General features: G+C 37.4%; 1 protein-coding gene and 1 long non-coding RNA gene across 2 annotated transcripts; one reads left to right on the top strand and one right to left on the bottom strand.

Moving 5' to 3' along the window:
• Positions 1–1,622: 1,622 nt before the first annotated feature.
• Positions 1,623–19,267, top strand: LOC141362029 (uncharacterized). Its single transcript, XM_073863602.1, has 7 exons — positions 1,623–1,915; positions 8,267–8,375; positions 8,712–8,771; positions 8,876–8,935; positions 9,604–9,663; positions 9,768–9,827; positions 16,640–19,267. The coding sequence occupies exons 1-7, from the start codon at positions 1,623–1,625 to the stop codon at positions 18,863–18,865; spliced, it is 2,868 nt and encodes a 955-aa protein (XP_073719703.1). The 3' UTR covers positions 18,866–19,267.
• LOC141362125 (uncharacterized) lies at positions 11,355–13,327 on the bottom strand. The gene is made up of 3 exons (XR_012368108.1): positions 12,988–13,327; positions 12,597–12,652; positions 11,355–12,095 (listed from the first exon to the last, which is right to left on the bottom strand). It is a non-coding gene; the product is annotated as an uncharacterized lncRNA (long non-coding RNA).
• Positions 19,268–19,981: the final 714 nt, after the last annotated feature.

Below are 19,981 nucleotides of genomic sequence, written 5' to 3'. Positions count from 1 at the left end.
TATTTGGATGGCATCTGGACTCTCTGTTCTGTATCAATGGCTGATCTCAAAGCCTGGTATGATTCTACAACAAAGAAAAACATTTTTTTTGTGCTCAGCAGGAAATAGCAGGCATTTTCATTACAGTTCCAAATCATAAAAATTTGACAGTTTATTATGGGTGGCGATTTAATGTAACCTTTAGGTAACACTAGCTGCATCTCATTTAAAAGGCTGTGCACTCACAAGGTATAGTGTTGGATGCTTACATCACTGAGACTCGCTTAGAAAAGCAAGCACCACTAATCCTTCAGTGATACGCACCCCACATTTCTTTGCATGTTCCCAAAAGCACCCCAGCTTGGTTAAAAGCACGGAAGCAAAAACACAAATGAACGGTTAATAAAGGTTTAAGTAATGGATAATCCACGGCTAGCCATGCATTAAAGGGTTTTAATGCACGACGTAGAAGCAAACGCGGAGGGTGGTTGCCTCTGCGAAGTGCATTAAAACCCTTTTATGCATGGCTAGCCATGGATTATCCCGCTTATACTTTGGTTATTTGCCAAGTTAAAGCTGTAATTAATGTTTACAGTGTAATTTTTTAATGGGTAACTGGGTCATTTTTTTAAGTTAAGGCTTGCACTACGTCCTTTAATCAAAATATACTATATAAATAAATAAAAAACTTACTCTCTGGTACTCCCTGACATCTTGTAAAATTTCCTAGAGTGTCCTCTTCTGATCATCATCACCAATCAATTGATCAAAAGCAAAGAAAAGCTTCTGAAGAACAGACAATTTCGACCTTGAATAAAATTTAATGTCAATCTTCTCTTTTCCTTGGGATGACTTGCTCAAAACCACACCACTCAATTTCAGTGGACTTCTGCAAAAAAGAAAAATAAGCAATAAATACTACTACTACTACTACTACTAATACTACTACCACTAAGTAACACACACACACACACACACACACACACACACACACACACACACACACACACACACACACACACACACACACAACAAACATGTTCTAACATTAATTATGTAAAAACACAAATAGTCAAATATGAAGAATATCATTACAAATAATATATTCTATAAATAAATATATAAACAAAGTAATCACCAAATTATCAAAAAAAGCTCAAATGCATAATACATGTTCATTACTACAGTACTTGTCTTTTTCCACACACTGAAATTGATTGTGTCGCTGAACATCAAACACTACAACTCTGCTATTACGGGTCGCCTCCTGAAACACTGCCGAGAAGTAATTCACGTCACCTGAACGTGACTTCAAAACTGGAGACACCTTGTGGATGAATCCTTCTACTTCACAACACTGCTTTTTCTGAGTTCCCATTTTAACACCTACAAAATAATATCAACGAATTATTAAAATATAGCATCTTTGTTGAAATTCATAATAAATATAAAACTTGCCTCCCACTATCATAAAAAAATAAAAAAAAACATAATACTTAAAAAATCCTTCACCTAGTTTTTAAAACAAGTTAGCATGTTACAAAGCAAATTAGATGTATGAAAAAACCCTTACTTTATAAAACAATAAAATTACAAATAAACCAAGTCAAATTATTATGAACACTAGCCTTATAAACAACCATATGTTTGAAACTGCATATCGTGCACAGATCAACCAAGCAGTGACCTGGTGTAAAGATTATGATCTCCAACTCAACACATCAAAAACAAAGGAACTTATCGTCGATCTTAGACATCAGCCATCTCCCAAAACTCCTGTGCTCATTGAAGGTGTACCCATCTGCATCACTGATACATTTAAATTCCTTGGAACACACATCAGCAATAACCTTAAATGGAAAATTAACTCCATAATCATATCCACAAAAAAGCCCAGCAAAGACTTTTCCATCTCCGACAGCTCAAGAAGTTCAAAGTAAGGTCTCATCTCCTGCTCCGCTTCTACACAGCCATCGTTGAAAGTATTCTCACTACATCCATTACAGTCTGGTTTGGTAGTCTCTACACTTTTTCCCGGAAGAAATTGCAGCGCATCATTAACAGAGCATCTAAAGTCATTGGCTCACCTTTACCATCCCTTGAATCACTCTACCACAAACAGACATTACGCAGGGCCCATAAAATAATCTCAGATAACACTCACCCTGCACACAACACTTTTCAGCTATTGCCCTCAGGAAGGCGCTATAGGGTCACAGCTTCCAGAACAACTCGTTTTAAAAACAGTTTCATCCCAACAGCAATAAACATTCTGAACTCTGTACGCTGAGGACTTGATTAAGTACAACTTCTTAAATACTCTGTGATGTATATGTGTGTATTAACGTGTTTTTCGATATGTATGTTACTTTATATGTTTATTGTTTAACGTAATGCTGGAACCTGTACCAAAGAAATATCTGTACTGTAAAACAAATTCCACCAGTCTGGCTGTGTGGTCATTAAAATTGAATTGAATTTGACTTAAGAACAAACCATCACTGTTGTAAACTATTTTACAACTACATAAACATCTAGATTCTCTGAACAAGACCAAATAGTGACGATGTTCAAATCAATTTAAGCTTAGTCATTTTAATATTAATAAATAAATACACCGCCAAATAGTTATTAATTTAATTCTTAATACTTTCCAGCAATAAATTTAATCGACGACTAATGATTAAAAAATACATGTTTCAACATACATGCTGTAATGAAGCACTTGAAGGCTGGGAATCCATTTGCACACTTTATTGCACACAATCGTAGTCGTAAAGGCAAGGTCAATCCACTGCAAACACACTTGTAAGGGTTAGGCAATCTCATAGTCAACAAACAGGCAGATAATCGGGGCAGGCAACAAACAATCACAAGGTAATTAAACACTCCAAAATATACACGGGCTAAACAGACAGAAATAACGCTCAGTAATGATGCCAGGGCAAAACAAGACTTTGCAAAGTGTATGACAGAATGAGTGTTTTATAAAGGCAGTCCAATGAGGTTCAGGTGCAAGTGCAATCAGTCTAGGTATGTGGGCTTATGGGAAGTGAAGTCCGAATGGAAGTTAATACTCAGGGGAAGTCTCCCTCTGGTGGTGATCGAGAAGTGTAGCAGGAGCTTCACTCGTGACAGAGCCCCCCCTGCGAGCGGCTCCCGAAGCGAAGAGGCGGATGACGCCGGGGTCTTCCACGAGGTCGAGGGGCCGGCTTCCCGGGATTGTCTCTGTGAAACTGAGTGATGAGTGAAGGGTGGAGGATATTTCTGGCCTCCACCCAAGATTGATCCTCAGGGCCGTACCCCTCCCTATCAACCAGATACTTAACCTGGAGACCTAACCCTACCCCGACGTCTGGAGTCGAGGAGGTTGCAAACCAGATAAGCCTCCTCACCGTCTATGCTGAGGGGTTGAGGATAGGGCTGCACGATATATCGAAAATGTATTGCCATCGCGATAACTGTGTAAGCGATATGCATATCGCAGGGAGCTGCGATAACTTGCATTTATTTTACGTGTCTATCATTTGTGTGTTGCATGCTTAGATCGTCCAAATTACACCGATCAGAAGGTGGTTCCCACACACTTACTTTACTTGGGCGGCTCTCTCAAGTATATGAACAACTGCCCACGTATATTAAGCATCAAATTTTGTCTTTTTTTGTCCGTGATAATGACATTATGCGTGCGAGCACGCCGTGTCTTTTCTGATGAGTTCGCTGTGCGTTCGCGTTCTTTCTGTTTCTCGATGAATTAGGTGCGACGCAAAGCTGTCACATTGTATCCTTCCATGTTCCTGAACTTGATCATAGTTGTATCCATTAGAGGTCTTCACGGAAGGACACGAGTCTATAGTTTGAAAGGTCAGTCGGGTCCGACTCGGTCCCATTTTAATTACTTCAGGTACCGGGTCTGTTTAAACCCAAGTCGATCAGAGACGGCCGTGAAGAGTCAGTCAGCGCTAACGCACTATAGCGCATGTGCAGTCTCAAGTGTGCCTCCGGTTTCTATGGCGATGAAAACTGACTCTTGTTTATATAAAGTCATGGCCACGCGCTGCACTTTCTTTCTCCCGTGTTTATAGTATTATTATCAATGAACCGTCTTTTTATATCTAAAATGTTTGCTACAAAGATGGTAGCAAATAACCAATGTTAAGCCCATTGTACTGAACGAGCAGCTCAAACTGTCAAACATCACATCATGCTGAATCTACATACTTTACATAGAGTATACTTTTGAATCTAAAATAATGACAGATTAAGCTATTTTAATCTGCAACAGAGGAATAGAAAGAGAGGCACTTTTACTGCTTCTACACAAACCTATCAACTTTATAATCCATAGACCTGCATTGTCTATCATTAATATACTATACATTTTATTGTATAAAGTTAGTCTTTCTACACCTCTCACAATGTTAATAAATCCCTTTAAAGGGGTCATATTCACAAGTTCATTCAGCTTTGTTCATGTCAAAGAGAAAGGAAAGAGAGTTTGGAGTGGTTGGATTTATGAAATTAATATAAATATTCAATAAATCAAAGTACTGCGTTATGGTCACACATTACTAGTTTTTTGTCACATGTATAGCATAGTTTAATTATATCTTAAAGGAACACGCCCACATTTTGGGAATTTAGCTTATTCACCGTATCCCCCAGAGTTAGATAAGTCCATACATACCTCTCTCATCTCCGTGCGTGCTGTAACTCTGTCTGACGCAGCCCCCGCTAGCTTAGCTTAGCACAAATACTGGAAGTGGGTGGCTTTAGCTAGCATACTGCTCCCAATAAGTGACAAAATAACGCAATCATTTTCCTATTTATGTGTTGTGATTCATAGCGAGGATCTTCTTCAGACACTTTGAAGAACGACCAGGCAAACGACAGAACCTGCTTCAGCACATGTGTAACTTATGCCCTTGTGCAAAAACAAACGTACTCGCCCCCACACGTCTCCTACACACACGTCAAATACACAGGAATGATTATCGGCCTGTTCACATCGGCCCTATTTTGACATCGGACCGATGCCGATGTGTAAAAAAATGACCATATCGGCCGATATTATATCGGCGGCCGATATATCGTGCACCACTAATATATATCCAATACAAAAGTAATCCCCCATAACTCTGTGTGACATATTGACGTCTTGTGAAGCAAATCAATCAGTTTCTGCAAGAAACTGAATGTTATTTGCAGCACTATAAGGGTGAATGCCAAAGCAAGAAGCGCGCTTTCCGTTTGAGGCGATCTTCTGCTGGTGGCGTTTGGTGGCTGTTGGCTATGGATGTTGGTCTCTCTGCGCCACCTTAACGCCGCATTCAGACAGCCAGCGATGTCATCGCTGTGTGTCGCCCGTCTCTTTCAATGAGGCGTTTCTAAATCTGCTTGTCATAAACAAATGAGTACCATCTACGCCAGTAACTGACGAGAGAAGCATGACGTGAACTTCGCTGCTTCGTTCTCATTGGTAGTCGCTCCCGAAATTCGCTCTACATTTGCATAAAGTTAAACTTTTCTTAACTTTCTCGCATCGCTGGACATGCCCATACGGTCACCAATGGTCACTTTCGCTCGTGCCGCCGGAAGTCGCCCGGTTTCCATTGAAATGAATGGGATCGCGTGTAGTTCACTTTTGTAGCTAATGTGACTGCAGGGTTAGAGCGGGAGCGTGAAGCGCACTTCCTGCTTGGCAAAAGCTCTGCATTAACGCTGTAAAATATATATATTTATATATATATATATATATATATATATATATTCGAATCTCAAAACTGAAAATCGAATGTCAACTCACGGAACGAATATTTGAATATTCTGGTCCAGCCCTAAATACTCTACGCAAATATTCAGGGGGTTATGCATAAGGAATACATGACACCTGACATAAACAACTATTCAAAAAAGCTTTATTCAACCTGGTTTCAACTGTCAAAGTATTATTATCTCATCTCATTTTTAACATAGTTACATTTTTAGTTCATTTTTTGCATAGTTATCAGATGACATACTGATTGTGGCACTTACAGTTTCAAAACTAGATAGTACTTGTGTTTGTTTGAATTATAGTAAGTTAGTACCGTAACTCTTAACTTACCGCTAACAAAAATGTATTTATTCTGACAAAAAAACACTTCTAATACTGGGTTTCTGCAGGGTTAGGCAAGTTATATTTAAGTCTTGCCACTCAAAATGAAATTTAAGACCCATTTTGAATATATTGTGATACACAATTCTGTTGTCTAAATTGATAATATCAAGCACATATTAAACTCATTGCTTTCTAAATTTGAAATATCCAAAGGAATATAATCTGAAAATTGCAGATTAGGTTATTGATAGGTTAAGTGATTTAATAGAGGTGAGCAGATAATGTGATATGTCTTTATGATTCTTGTGATATTAATTTCTTTCATATAACGTTAGCCCAGTCCTACCTGACAGGTGCCTCTATATCCTACAACCAACCAGAAAGGGTCCGGTCTATCCTATTAACAGACAGTAACGTTAGAGAAATACTGAAAGCACATTAACGTTAACTTACTTCAAGATGTTCTTGAACATGAATATTTTGGCCAAAGGCTGTGCAACCAAATGTAGTAAACATATAAATAATCATTCTATTTACTGATTTAAAAACCTTAGAATCAAAAAAACAAGGTTCTGTTATATTAACATGAAAATAAAATGGTGGAGACCAAATATTTATGCAGACATTGAAAAAGTTTTAACTTTGCCATGTTATCTTTGCCTTCTGCCGTGTTAAACCAGTTAATGTAACGTTCGCCATTAAAAAAATCAGTTGTTACTTAAATAAATGTATTTCAAATTTAAGCTCAAACATTAAGGCTTAAATCGTAATGTTCACTCTAGATTGACCTAACTATGTCGTCAGTTGGCCGTTCGTCGGTCGTGATTCAAAAGATGCCTTCTTTTTCAACCTTCTACTTTTTTCCCTCCATACGGTGTTCTGCAGTGCTCGCTCTCGCTTCTTCTTCTACTTTTGTGGGTTTACTGGCGGGTTGCAAACCAAATGAAAAAGGTGCATACCGCCACCTACTGTACTGGAGTGTGACAAGGATAATCTGCATGAATCTGGTTAAATTCTATCAATTGACGTGGTGTTTTTTAAGAACCTCATTATTGCACTTATTAACCTACCCGTTTTTGTCCCTTCATTTAAAATATTACCCATTGTGAATTCTGTAATACTCTCTCTCTCTCTCTCTCTCTATCTCTCTCTAGCTTGCGGCCCTGCGCATGCGCATTACTCACAACCTCGTTAGCTAGCTGAAGTTTCCGGTAAATTTCTAGCGGTAAAATGGTCACATCGTGTTGACAATGATATTAGCTAGCTTCACCAGAAACCCTAATAGACATTAATACTAGTAACTATGTCGAATAGAAAGCACAACGTTACTGCTAACACGAAAGAAAAGGATTGGTTGAGAGAAAATGTTCCTATACGTACTTTGACAAGATGGAAAAAAAGGTTTGTAATCCATTACACCTGTTAATCCAGCATTTTTTTGTACATTTGGAGTGCTGTCAGTACAGAGAACAACGACAAAAATCGGTGTTTCCCACACCGTGCTATTCTCTTTTTAAAAGTTGCCTTCAATTGGTACGTTTATATCAGTATTAATAAAATTGATGTTAATTCTGCACGCGAAAATACCTGAAAAACTTTCAGTCGAAGTCCACTGTAGTCAATTGTCGAGTTCATCCGCGCTATCATATTAGTGATGGGTCGTTCGCGAACGAGCCGCTCTAAGAACTGATTCTTTGTAGCGAACGAGCAGAGCCATATCTTCAGACGCAGGCAGGGTTGGCCATAGGGGTGGCACCGTAAGAGCCGGCTCTTCTAAGGGAGCCGAGCCAGAAGAGCCGAATCTATGAAAAGAGCCGGACTGCCATAAGCAATTAAAGAGAACGCGCCTGGATTTCGACCGAAAACAGGAAGTTTTTCAGGTATTTTCGCTGGCAGAATTAACATCAATTTATTAATATCTTTCACATCTACTGCAGTCAGATTCACTGTGTTCAATCTAAATAAACTCACATGGCTGTGCACTTGCAATGACACATCAAGGATGTTAAAGCAGGCTAAACGCAGGCGTGCCCCATTGAAGTGAACAGTGTGCAAATTTTAAAAAGAGGATAACATGGTGTAGAAAACACAGATTTTTATAGTGGTTCTCTGTACTGACATCACTTCAAATTTAAAAACAACGAGCTTAATGTTACAATTGACCGGAGTTCTCTATTAAGGTTGCAGTGATTCATTCCCAGTTAACGTTAGTTACCGTAACGTTACTGTCCACTGTTTCTTTAGGAAAATCAACAGAACTTTGAATGACATCGAAAAACATACTGCGCAACAACATGTAAGTGTTATCCGGTTCATGTCCTCTTGATCTTATTAGTGATAGTTACATTGTAAAAGTTATAAGCTACATAAGATGATACTTATTCTTAACTGTACTTTGCGAATTAACTACATTTGCAGCTAATATCTGTTGTGAAAAACTTTGATGTGTGAATTTCCTATGTGATTGTATCGCATTTCTGTGTTGTTAAAGGGATAGTTCACTTTGAAATTAATTTTTGATATGTTTTAGCTTACCTCAAGGGCATCCAAGATGTAGGTGTCTTTGTTTCCACAGTATTTTCCATTTTGATATTTGTTGTTGTTGATAGTTGTTGATTTGTATCCTTACTAGGAAAGTGATGAAGATGCCCAAAGAGAAGAGCAGAGTGGAGAACCTTTCACATTGGCACAGGTGAGACAAAACTACAGTATTCTGTCTCTCTATTTATTAGTATCTCTCTCTATCACTCTGTCAATTTATCTATCTAACAAGTTGTTGATTTGTATCCTTCCTAGGAAAGTGATGAAGATGTCCAAAGAGAAGAGCAGAGTGGGGAACCTTTCACATTGGCACAGGTGAGACAAAACTACAGTATTCTGTCTCTCTATTTATAAGTATCTCTCTCTATCACTCTGTCAATCTATTGTCGTGGAGTTGCATCAAATAATACCATTAAAGAATGAAAGTCAAGGATCACACAGACACACTGTTAACAGAATTTTCTTTGTCTGAATTTATTATATTCTGCAGAATAGTCTCTCACCCTCTGTATGCAGAGGTAAAAATGAGAGCCCCGTTCACAAGGTTTAACACATATTTATAGCAAGATACTGAAAAAATACATAGTCATCCCATGTCCGCCCATGAACCAAAGATCGTCACCTTAGATCCAGTGTCACTTAGAAAATAACCTTCAATGTATCAATGATTAAGAAACATATCAGTAAAAGCACATCTAGTCAAATAGAAGAAATTATTTTGTTCTCAGTGAACTCTACCGTTTACTGAGTTTTTTTACTTGTTCATCAGTTGTTATTTATCTCATTCAATAGCTGGGATTTTGTATAATGTTCTAGTCCTTGAACACTTTACTACTGAACAGATGGAAAGAACAGAAATCTTTCACTAGAACAGAAGAACAGGAATTTTCATTTAACAATTATAAGTTCATAAACTATAATAAAAATAAAAATCTCCCACTACACTATCTATCTAACAAGTTGTTGATTTGTATCCTTCCTAGGAAAGTGATGAAGATGTCCAAAGAGAAGAGCAGAGTGGAGAACCTTTCACATTGGCACAGGTGAGACAAAACTACAGTATTCTGTCTCTCTATTTATTAGTATCTCTCTCTATCACTCTGTAAATTTATCTATCTAACAAGTTGTTGATTTGTATCCTTTCTAGGAAAGTGATGAATATGCCCAAAGACAAGAACAGGGAGCAGAGCCTTTAACATTGGAGCAGGTGAGACAAAACTACAGTAAACACATTTATGAAGTTAATTACATAATTTGATATGACATTAAATAATCACAAGACAAACAATGCTATGACAAAATGCACAGATTATCTCTGCAGCTCATGGAAGTAGTAATAATAATAATACTAATAATAATAATAATAATAATTACTTTATTTGTATAGTACTTTTCAAAAACAAGTTACAAAGTGCTGTACAGTGAAACAAACATGATCCATCCTTTAAAATGTACATGAAAATGAAAAATCAACAATAAAATCAGAAAATACAATAAATAGGAGACGAACCAATCCAGGGCCACATCACTGATACCAGAGTATGTGAGCGGAGTGGAGTGGAAAGAATTTGCGCTCCATGCTCAAAGCATTTCATAATAACTCCGCTCAAGCCACTGCATGAAAAGTGGAATTTTCGACAGAATGTGGCACTGTAGATTGCTGTGAAACTCCAAGTTTACGACTGCGCACGACAATTTGCAGCCAACACCGAAAACTGCCGTAAGTTGTCAGAAGTTGACGTGGGTCTTGCTTGGAAGTTGTCCCCCCTTCCCCTAATTCTAGAGGAGGCTTTAACATGTAAATGAACATGCTGTGAGCTATACAAATGCAAATCAGGGTAGCAGCTGGGGGAGTTTTACTCAGGTAACATTCTGACAGGTTTTAATCTTTGATTTTAAGAAAATCTTTGGTATCAGTAAAGCAAAATTACAGACTCTTAAATTTTAGTTTGAATTTATTTATTTTTAAAGTATGCTACACTGTTAACACATTGTCTTCATGATGTAAACATCACTTAATATTTTGAGTTATGGACATTTACTTAAAAAATCTTAGTTAATTTAACTTTTAAGTGTATAAAATTAATTAAACTAAAACATTCAAGTGAATGAACTTTAGCAGTACATGTTGTAAGGAACACCCATAATCCTTTGTCTCAGAATATTATGATTATTTAAGCTTTTTTACAGAATTAAGAACTAATAAGAACTTTAACTACTTAAATATTTGTTAAAATGTCATAGAGGTTTATGCTCTAATATTATTCATGTTGTTTAGTTTAAAATGATAAATTACCATTTTTGTAAATGAAAGTCCCCGTTCAGGTGATCAGTGTTTATTGACATAAACAACACATTGTATTGTATTGTGTTTCAGTGGAGAATCAAGTTTATTTAATGACTGACTAAGTCATGAGTTTTGTGTTATAATACCATTTATATAACACTAAGAGAATTATAATTATACATTAATTAAAAATAAAAAATTTTTCAACTCAGTTAACTAAGTGGAGATGTTGGACAGAGTAATTCAAAATCAAATTTAAGTTTAATGACAATCATTTATCAAACTTTTCTTCACCATTTATCACAATACTTACAAAATATTTTTTCCTAATAATTTTTAAACTATCCCTTTAAGTAGATTCAATTTCTCCAGGCTAACAGTGTATATTAACTACTCTGTATGTAATTAGCAATAACCAATGTTATGTAAAAAAGATACACCAAACTATTTATTTCAACAATTTTAATTGTTTTAACAGAGTTTTAATCAGGCTCAATTTGTGCATTCTATGCAAACGCCATCAAACAACATGTCAAACAACAAAATGTCTGTCCGGATGGGAATGAAGCAAGGTAACTTGTGCAATTACATCACAGCTCAAATACTGTGCATAGTGGCATGACTACAGTTTATTGAATTCACATACTGGTAATCCTGCCATACTTGTCCATCATTTACATCTCCTAACACACTCTTTGGCAGTTCCCGCTTTCGCCTTTCATCTAATTTCTCTTCAAATCCAAGTCTTTTAACAAGTCCTCCCAGAGACTGCACAACACTCTTGTAACAGTAAGAACGTATTGGATGGACATACTCTTCACCGCTCGAATATGTAGCCTATCTTAGCAAGGCAGAGCCATATTTCTTCCTTAATGCAGACCTCTGCTGTGGGTGATTGTAGAACGGGATGTGACCACAAGTCCTGCAAACCTTTGTACCATCCTGTCTGCGCTCATAGGTTTCAGTAAGCATGTACACTGTCATACATTTTGGACAAACCACATACTGTAAGAAGTCGTCACGGAGGATACCAGTCAATTTCATCATGGCCAAAAGTTTCATCAACAAGTGTTCTGTTTTTTCACTTCTGGACTGATCACTTCCATGCTCCTCCCCATCTTGTATGTGAGGATAGGCTTCACTCTGCTCCTCAGCAAGGATTTCCCCCTCTTCATCCACATAGTCATCCTATAGAAATTTAAAGGACATATTTAAAACACATGCAATGCACATACTCAGCACCACCATTAGACCATTAGAGATTGAAAAGTCCATCATGAATATGGCCATTTGAGATTGAAAACCCCATCGTTAATATGGTCATTTGAGATTTAAAAAGAACATAATTAATATGGTCATTTCTCATCAATATGGCCATTTGAGTATGAAAAGATTTGAAAACTGTAGTTGGAAAAGATCATGTGCATCTCAAACAGCTAGCTTTATGTTAGTGCAATGAACCAGTTAAGTACTTTGTGGGAACTTCATCCACTTCAACTTCATTTTAGTTTTTTTTTTATACTTTATAAAGTGTGTTTATACTTTAGTTGCTTTCATTAGTAAACTAACAGAAATTTGAGAGTGGAAAACAATAATGTGGGTGAAACATGTTAGGTTTTCCCATTTTAGCTCTGGATTAGCATGTACTGAATTTTATACTGGTATATCCAAATGTAATTTCATGCTTACCACACAACAGGAGATGTCCAGGAAAAGATTAATGCTTTGGTCATCTGCTGTTTCGTCTGAAAAACAACAAACAGAAGATACCGTTATGCATTATAACGCGATATTCCTATTTAATTATAAATTAATTTATACTATTAAAATAACAACAACAGTGATAATCAACCACATTTAACTAGACCAGGGGTCTCCAACCTTTTTGTGAGCAAGGGCTGCCACAATGGATAAAACATGCTGGATGGCAACTTTTTGATATAGCATACTCAAAACGTTTTTGTTTAACTTGTTGATTTTATTTTATTTTATTTACTTGTTGATATGTTTTAGTATTGTTTAAAATGTTAACATACGTAAAGCAAGCCAAGCTTATATAAAAATATGTAATTATGCTCACCGTTGTCTTAACTGCAATTCGCTGGGTGCATTTCTTCAAATTCTTCAATCACTTTTTTTCTGGGTCCTCGGATTGCTTTTCACTTTCACCAATCTCTCTAACTCCAGTAAAGTTATCCTCCGGGTCTTTACACATGACAGGACATCACTCACAGCGGGTTCATGACTGGATAGCAGCAGGCTCTGTACGTTATCTGACCTGACGTAGTCCTTTTGGATTTTTTCTCCCAAACTCCATTTTTGAAATAGCGCTTTCTGTGGTCAAAATACTGTGTATGACACAGTTCAGTGTTGCAATGTTATTGTTCACAGAAGCGCCAAGGTCGTTTCTTCAGTTTTGGGACTTCCATCTTTCAACTGACAGCACACTGTGTTGATATCACACAGAGCTCCCGGCACATCGCGTTTGTTGTTTATATCATACGCATGCGCGGCGCGCACGTCTCACAAGATTTTCCTTATATCAATAACCTCGCGTGTGATTGGAGGAGCCCGACAGGCTTCTCGCCTTCGTCCAATTGCGTGCGAGGTCATGGCCACGGCTCACACAGCAGTACAAGAGGATTAAGCGATGTTTGGTTTGGTGTTTGTAACTCTCCAAGAAGAGAAGACGGGTGCACAATCCCAAGATTGCGGTAAGAATAATTTTATGTAAAAGCATATTTTTAAGTAGCCCAAGCTGTGTGTTTTATTGCTTAGAGGTGTGTTTGTCTTGTAATTTTTAGGAGGCTGTACGGCGTCTCTGAGGCACACTGCAGACGCTTTGATCCAGAGCAAAGGTAACGTTACGATTTAAAAAATATGCTTTTATTCTTGTATAAGGAAATAGATACGTTAATAGATCCGAGCTTAAACCCGCACATTTTGTTTTCACAGACTAACGTCGCCTCATAACGAAGCCGTGACCTCCTATTTGGTTGGGGCTATTTTAGCAAGTCCACATTTAACTGCTGAGAATGACGACATTGTTTGTAAGTATAACTTCTAATGTTTTTCCTCATTTCTTGTTTAATTGTACCGTGACTCTGTTTATTAATACCAGTCTCATTTAATTGTTTTCCAGCTGCCTGTAAGACGTATTATAAGTCGGTTCGCCGGAGCTTCAGATACAAACAACCTGAACTCGCATCGCGGGCGGAAAATGCAAAAAGTTTAGCTCGGAGTCGATACAGAAGAAAAAGGGTAAGATTTATTATATTATATCAGTTTTTTGTCAATGTGAGTATTTTTCTGGTCACTTATTGTCTTTATTGATTATATTACAGTTGCTGGAAGCGAGACGAAGTGTGCTGGCTGAGGGTGAGATGGACATTTGAAAGTGCGCCACCATAGATCTCATGTCTGATGAAGACGGCATTGTTGACGGGGTGTCTGGATGGATTGTGCGGCCACCGCCCTCTCGCAGCCTGGAACTCTCCGAGCTCTGTGCCACGCTGCAATTCAGATTAGAGGCGATACCAACGTACAGGGGAACCCACCATATATGCCTGCAAAAGCGACTTTTTTACAACGTTTTTGAGTTTTCTTTTTCTTTTTTCAACACTTGATAACTTTGAAAAAGATTTTTAGGGATCTTTCCCGAATATCTTGGGCACTTTTTGACGTGTTTGGAGGACAACATAAGAGACATTATGCTGCTTTGTACATAGTTGTGTGTTTCTAATTAAAGCTCTTTCTTTGAATAAACAGCTGTTTGTTTATAAATAAACCTCTTTGTTTTCTCTTATATTTCTTGATGGTGTGAATAATGAAGTAGCACAATGACATTATTATATAAAAAATTAATATCACATAAATTATATATTTATTATTATTATTATTGGGGTTTACATTTATAATGAGCCAGGGTCCCCAATAACCCCCCTCTTTAGAGTAACGGCCCGACTTGAATTTACTCACTCGGTATTGGCTGAAGCCACTTCTTTTAAACAAGAAAAATCCCTTGTGATTGGTTTGAAGTGATCTGCCAACCATTCACGGGAGATTTTACTTGTTTAAAAGTAGTGGCTTCAGCCAATACTGAGTGAGTACATTCAAGTGGGCAGTTACTCTAGTTTCGCTGCTATTCACATGCTAATTAGACTAGAGACGCTCTACCTGGCCGGCAGAGGTTTCGCTGCCATTCATATGCTAATTAGAGGCATCGTACCCCCGCGGGGCTCTCCACCTGCGTCATGGTTCGTTTACGACAATTTGTGACACAGACGAACGCGACGCTCGCTGCCTGTAAATTGAGGAAAGCTGCCGAAAATTAGGGAGATTTTCGGGAGCCTACAGGCGCTTACGGGGACGAAAATCCCACTTTTCATGCAGTGAGCTCCGCTCTGGATGGACAATATTCCGCTCCTCGCTCACTCCCCACGCCCTCCTTATTAACGCTTCGCTCCGCGTTCGCTCCATTGTAAATTTTAATTCTCTTTTGAAACAACACCAACCTCGTTGGCTCGTTAAAATATCAGAGTCCATTGCTGTTCTGTAGCAGACCGCGCTGTAGCAAGGTAAATGCCGCAAATTATTTACAAATTTAAATGGCCTTTTCTTTTATTCTGTGTTGGTGGTTTAGGTTGTTAAAGCTGTATTAATACCGACCTTTAGATTTTCTTTCCAAGTGTAAGCAGAAAACTTGTGTTTTTTTTGACATGTGCCTTTTAATATTACTAAAGGAATCTTTTGATGTTATAATCACCTCCCCGCAATCGCGTTCTTCTTTGTCATCATTACCTTTTAAAATACATTTGTATTTCCCCCCTTCCACTGTAGTATTTTAGAAACTCTTTATTTCTGTCTTTCTTTAACTGTGCTTATTAATAACTTATGAATTTATCCATCATATAATGCAAAGGCAGAAATCGCGAAGGGGTCAGTAAAATATAATTAAAAACTTAAATAATAAATGACATGATATTATATTAATTATATTAATGTTTGTGCAGTTAAACAATACAAAACAAATGCAATTGGGGCCAATATATAAGTTTAGAAACATTTTCAGTGCCCCTCGATTGTCTCACAGGGTTTTTGGTTCTTGCTCGTGAATGAGTGATATTGGAGCTTTTTCGGAGCGAGAGAAAATCACGACGCTCCGACATTCAAAAAATCCGCTCCTCGCTTCTGGCAAAATCACGCCACTCCACTCCTCGCTCCGCTCCCACTCCGCACCGCTCACATACTCTGACTGATACCAACATAAATTTTCAAAAATCATGGTCCACAGTGTCAAAAGCTGAGCTGAGGTCAAGAATAATTAAAATGGAGAACATTCCTGAGTCAGCTGCACGTAGTAAATTATTGGTGACCTTGATCAGAGCAGTCTCGGTACTATGCAGGGAACGGAAACCTGATTGAAATTTTTCAAAAATGTCATTCTTGTTCAGAAAGGAGATTAACTGAGTTGAAACGATTTTTTCTAAAATTTTAGATAAAATGGCAGCTTGGAAATGGGTCTAAAACAATTTAAAACAGAGGCATCTAAAGAGGGCTTTAGATGTGTAAAGACACTGTCTGTATTTCCTATTTTTGTTTGTTTCTTGCATGTGTTGTGGCTTCCATTTAAATTTTTTGTGGTAAGTACAGTAGAGCAAAACAAGGTTACCTTTATGGTAAAGCAGAACCTTATAAGTTTTAATATGGTGCTTCTTTTTCTGTAATTTTAGGAAAATGCCCCTCAAGAAATACGTGATGATATCCACTCTCATGGACTAACGGAAGGGCAAAGTTGCATTTCTATTTTCTCCTTTGCATTGAGACACAACACTACTGGTGTATTGATGGAAGACCTGCTGAAACTTCTAAAGTTACATTCTGCTGGGACAAATGCAGTACCAGCAAGCAAGTATTTTTTAGAGAAACCATTAGCTGGTATTATAGATCAATTAAAACGCCATCATTACTGCAGACTATGTACTAAGTACCTTGGCACTTCACAATCACAAGAAGAAACACTTACATGTGTGTCATGTTCCTCGTCCATAACAGTAAAAGACAGTTTACAGGAAGGACATTTCTTTATCAGTATTCCATTAAAGGATCAACTGAAGGATATTCTTGAGAATCAAGGTATGCACGATCTCTGTTTTCGTCCTCATGACAGTAGTAGGCATGTAATAAGTGATATATGTGATGGCACCTTATATCAGACCTTGAAATCAAACAGTGAAGAGGATTTCCTCTCCCTTACATTTAATTGTGATGGTGTACCAGTCTTTCAGTCCTCTAAATTTAGTATTTGGCCTATACTGTGTTGTGTTAATGAGATACCCCCTGAGAGTAGAGATAAGCATGTGCTTTTATGTGCTTTATGGTTTGGAGCAAAAAAGCCAGACATGACCTGCTACTTTCAACCATTTGTAGAGGAATGTGGCCATCTTTCACAAGCTGGCTTTGAGTGGCAACATCCTAGTGATCAGTCATGGAGACACGTGAAGGTGCACCCATTGTGCTGTGTGTGTGATGCAGTAGCAAGGCCATTACTACAAAATTTTAAGCAATTTAATGGTGAATATGGCTGCGGAGTCTGCCTTCACCCTGGGGTGCAGATGAGGAAAGGAAAAGGAAACTCAAGGGTTTACACATGTGCAGATGAAAAACCAAGTGACATAAATCATAAAACCACAGTAGAGATAGGACAAATTGCTGAAAGAGAAGGGACAACAATATTGGGCATAAAGGGCCCATCTGCCATTGTAGATTTACCAAACTTTGATGTAATAAATGGGATGGTCCCTGACTATATGCATTGTGTGTTGCTTGGCGTGTGCAGACAAATGGCAACTTTATGGATCGATTCAAAAAACTATTCTGAGCCATGGTACATTGGCACACAAACAGCTATCTTGGACAGACACCTCTTGTCTATAAAACCTCCAGGTATTGTTGCTCGAGTTCCAAGATCTCTGACTGAACGCAAATTCTGGAAAGCCCATGAGTGGCAACACTGGCTTCTGTACTATAGCTTGCCAGTTCTAAAAGGCATACTTCCACAGAAGTATCACTGTCATTGGGCATTACTGATAGAGGGCATAAGCATTCTGTTGGGATCTGAAATAAATACAGAACAGATAAATCATGCCCATGAGGCATTAGTGTACTTTGTTGGAGGTGTGCAGTCGCTGTATGGGGAAGAGCACATGACATTCAATGTTCATTCACTTCTGCATTTGAGCAAAAGTGTTGTGCATTGTGGTCCTTTGTGGGCGCACTCAGCCTTTATGTTTGAAGATTTCAATGGATACCTCCTGAAACAAGTAAAAAGTAGCCAAGCTGTACCACAACAAATATGCAAACGAGTTCTGTTTTCCCGAGCTTTTCCCCGTTTAGCAAAGCAATTTTTAACAAATGCACCTGCAGAAGTTACAGATTTCTGTAATGAAATGAGAACTGAAAAGCATCATGTCAAGAAGTTTGCGAAGTTCACTGAGGTAACTGCCCTTGGTCCACCAAATGTAAGATTAATGTCTATTAGTGATCAAGCTGCCCTACAAACAGTGAGAGAGGTTTCCCCAAACTCTGTGGTTAATTACTACAAGAGAATTGCTGTAAATGGAGAGGTTGTTCATGGTCATACCTACAGCAAAACAAAACAAAGAAACAACTCTATTGTGCTTTTGAAGGATGGGAGTATTTTTAGAGTGTCCCACTTTATTGACATGGGTGATCAGTGTTTATATGCCATAGGAAACTATGGTAATTGCACAGTGCAGAAGTTAGCAAGGGGTTCTCTTATCAAAACTCCACTGAGCTACATGTCAACTGTCTTCTTTCCCACAGGCTTTCACAAAGCCATAAACACTGCTCAGGTAGTTAGACCATGTATGTATATTCAGTGTCCACAGTCCAGCTCAATTGTTTGTCGGCTACTTAAGACATATTACTGTAAATGAACTAAATGTGAAGATGGCCACTTATTCATTCAGGGTTGCTGAGCTGGAAAGTAACTAATTGCTCCTACTGTTACTGTAATCAAATGTGAGAATCTGTCAAAATTATAATGAAAAAGCACACACCAGTGTGAAAAGTTTACTTCAAAATGTAAATTTATTCTTCTTTAATACATTTTGCAATGCATGTCTACAACATTTATGTATTTCATTGTAACATCCAAAAGGACACAAGTGCAAGGTATGCTTTCAAAACAATTATTAAAGTAGCATTTTAATGAACTTAGCTAATTTAAAAATATGTATTGCCACTTAAATTTAAAATAGAAATATGCAACTTGTATATACTAATTAAGTGCTAAATTAAATCTTTCTATGGCAAGAAATGAGTGACTGTGTCTTTTTTATTTTTACATTACATTAATTTTGAATATTTACTGCATACACAAGAACTTGATAATCTAACTGTAAATAAAAAATAATTTTTGACTTTTTTATTGGATAGAATTACTCATAAAATCTTAAATAACAACAAATATAACCCATGTAATCATTTTTGAAAAAATTCACTAATTGAGACCGAAGAAAGTGTGATCTAAAAACTTGATACAATGCTAGTGTCATAAAAAGTGTCATAAAATCTTAGAAATGCCATAAATTATTTTTTGTAATCTCATCATGTGCTTTTCCATGTACTTTAATGTCCCATATATGTGACATCTTACATATGTCTATTGTCTTGTAAGGTTTTTATACAATATATAAAGATTTTGGTTTCACTAATGATTGCCCAACTCATATAACTTTGATCTTACGTGTATCTACTAAGAATATTGCAGGGCTCTCAAGTTTTATCAAAAGTTTGGAGTGAGATTTCATCTGTTAGGGGAGGAGCCACTTAAATATTTGCAGCAGCGACCCCTCGGCCCCAACCAATTCTCTCAGGTTTTTGGTAGCAGTTAAATTTAATATATTGTTTATAATTGATTAGCACAAATAGAAATTATAACAGTTGGGAAATCTAATTAAAGACAAAGTCATAGAAATTAAATACATTGTTTTATTTCAAAAATACAAATATATAAAAAATTGCCCCAAATGAGCCAACTGAACAGCAAC

This window comes from Misgurnus anguillicaudatus, chromosome 25 (genome assembly GCF_027580225.2).
Source record: "Misgurnus anguillicaudatus chromosome 25, ASM2758022v2, whole genome shotgun sequence".
NCBI classification, from domain to species: domain Eukaryota; kingdom Metazoa; phylum Chordata; class Actinopteri; order Cypriniformes; family Cobitidae; genus Misgurnus; species Misgurnus anguillicaudatus.
The sequence above is the reverse complement of the archived record's forward strand: the minus strand, read 5'-3'. Positions and strand labels throughout refer to the sequence as shown.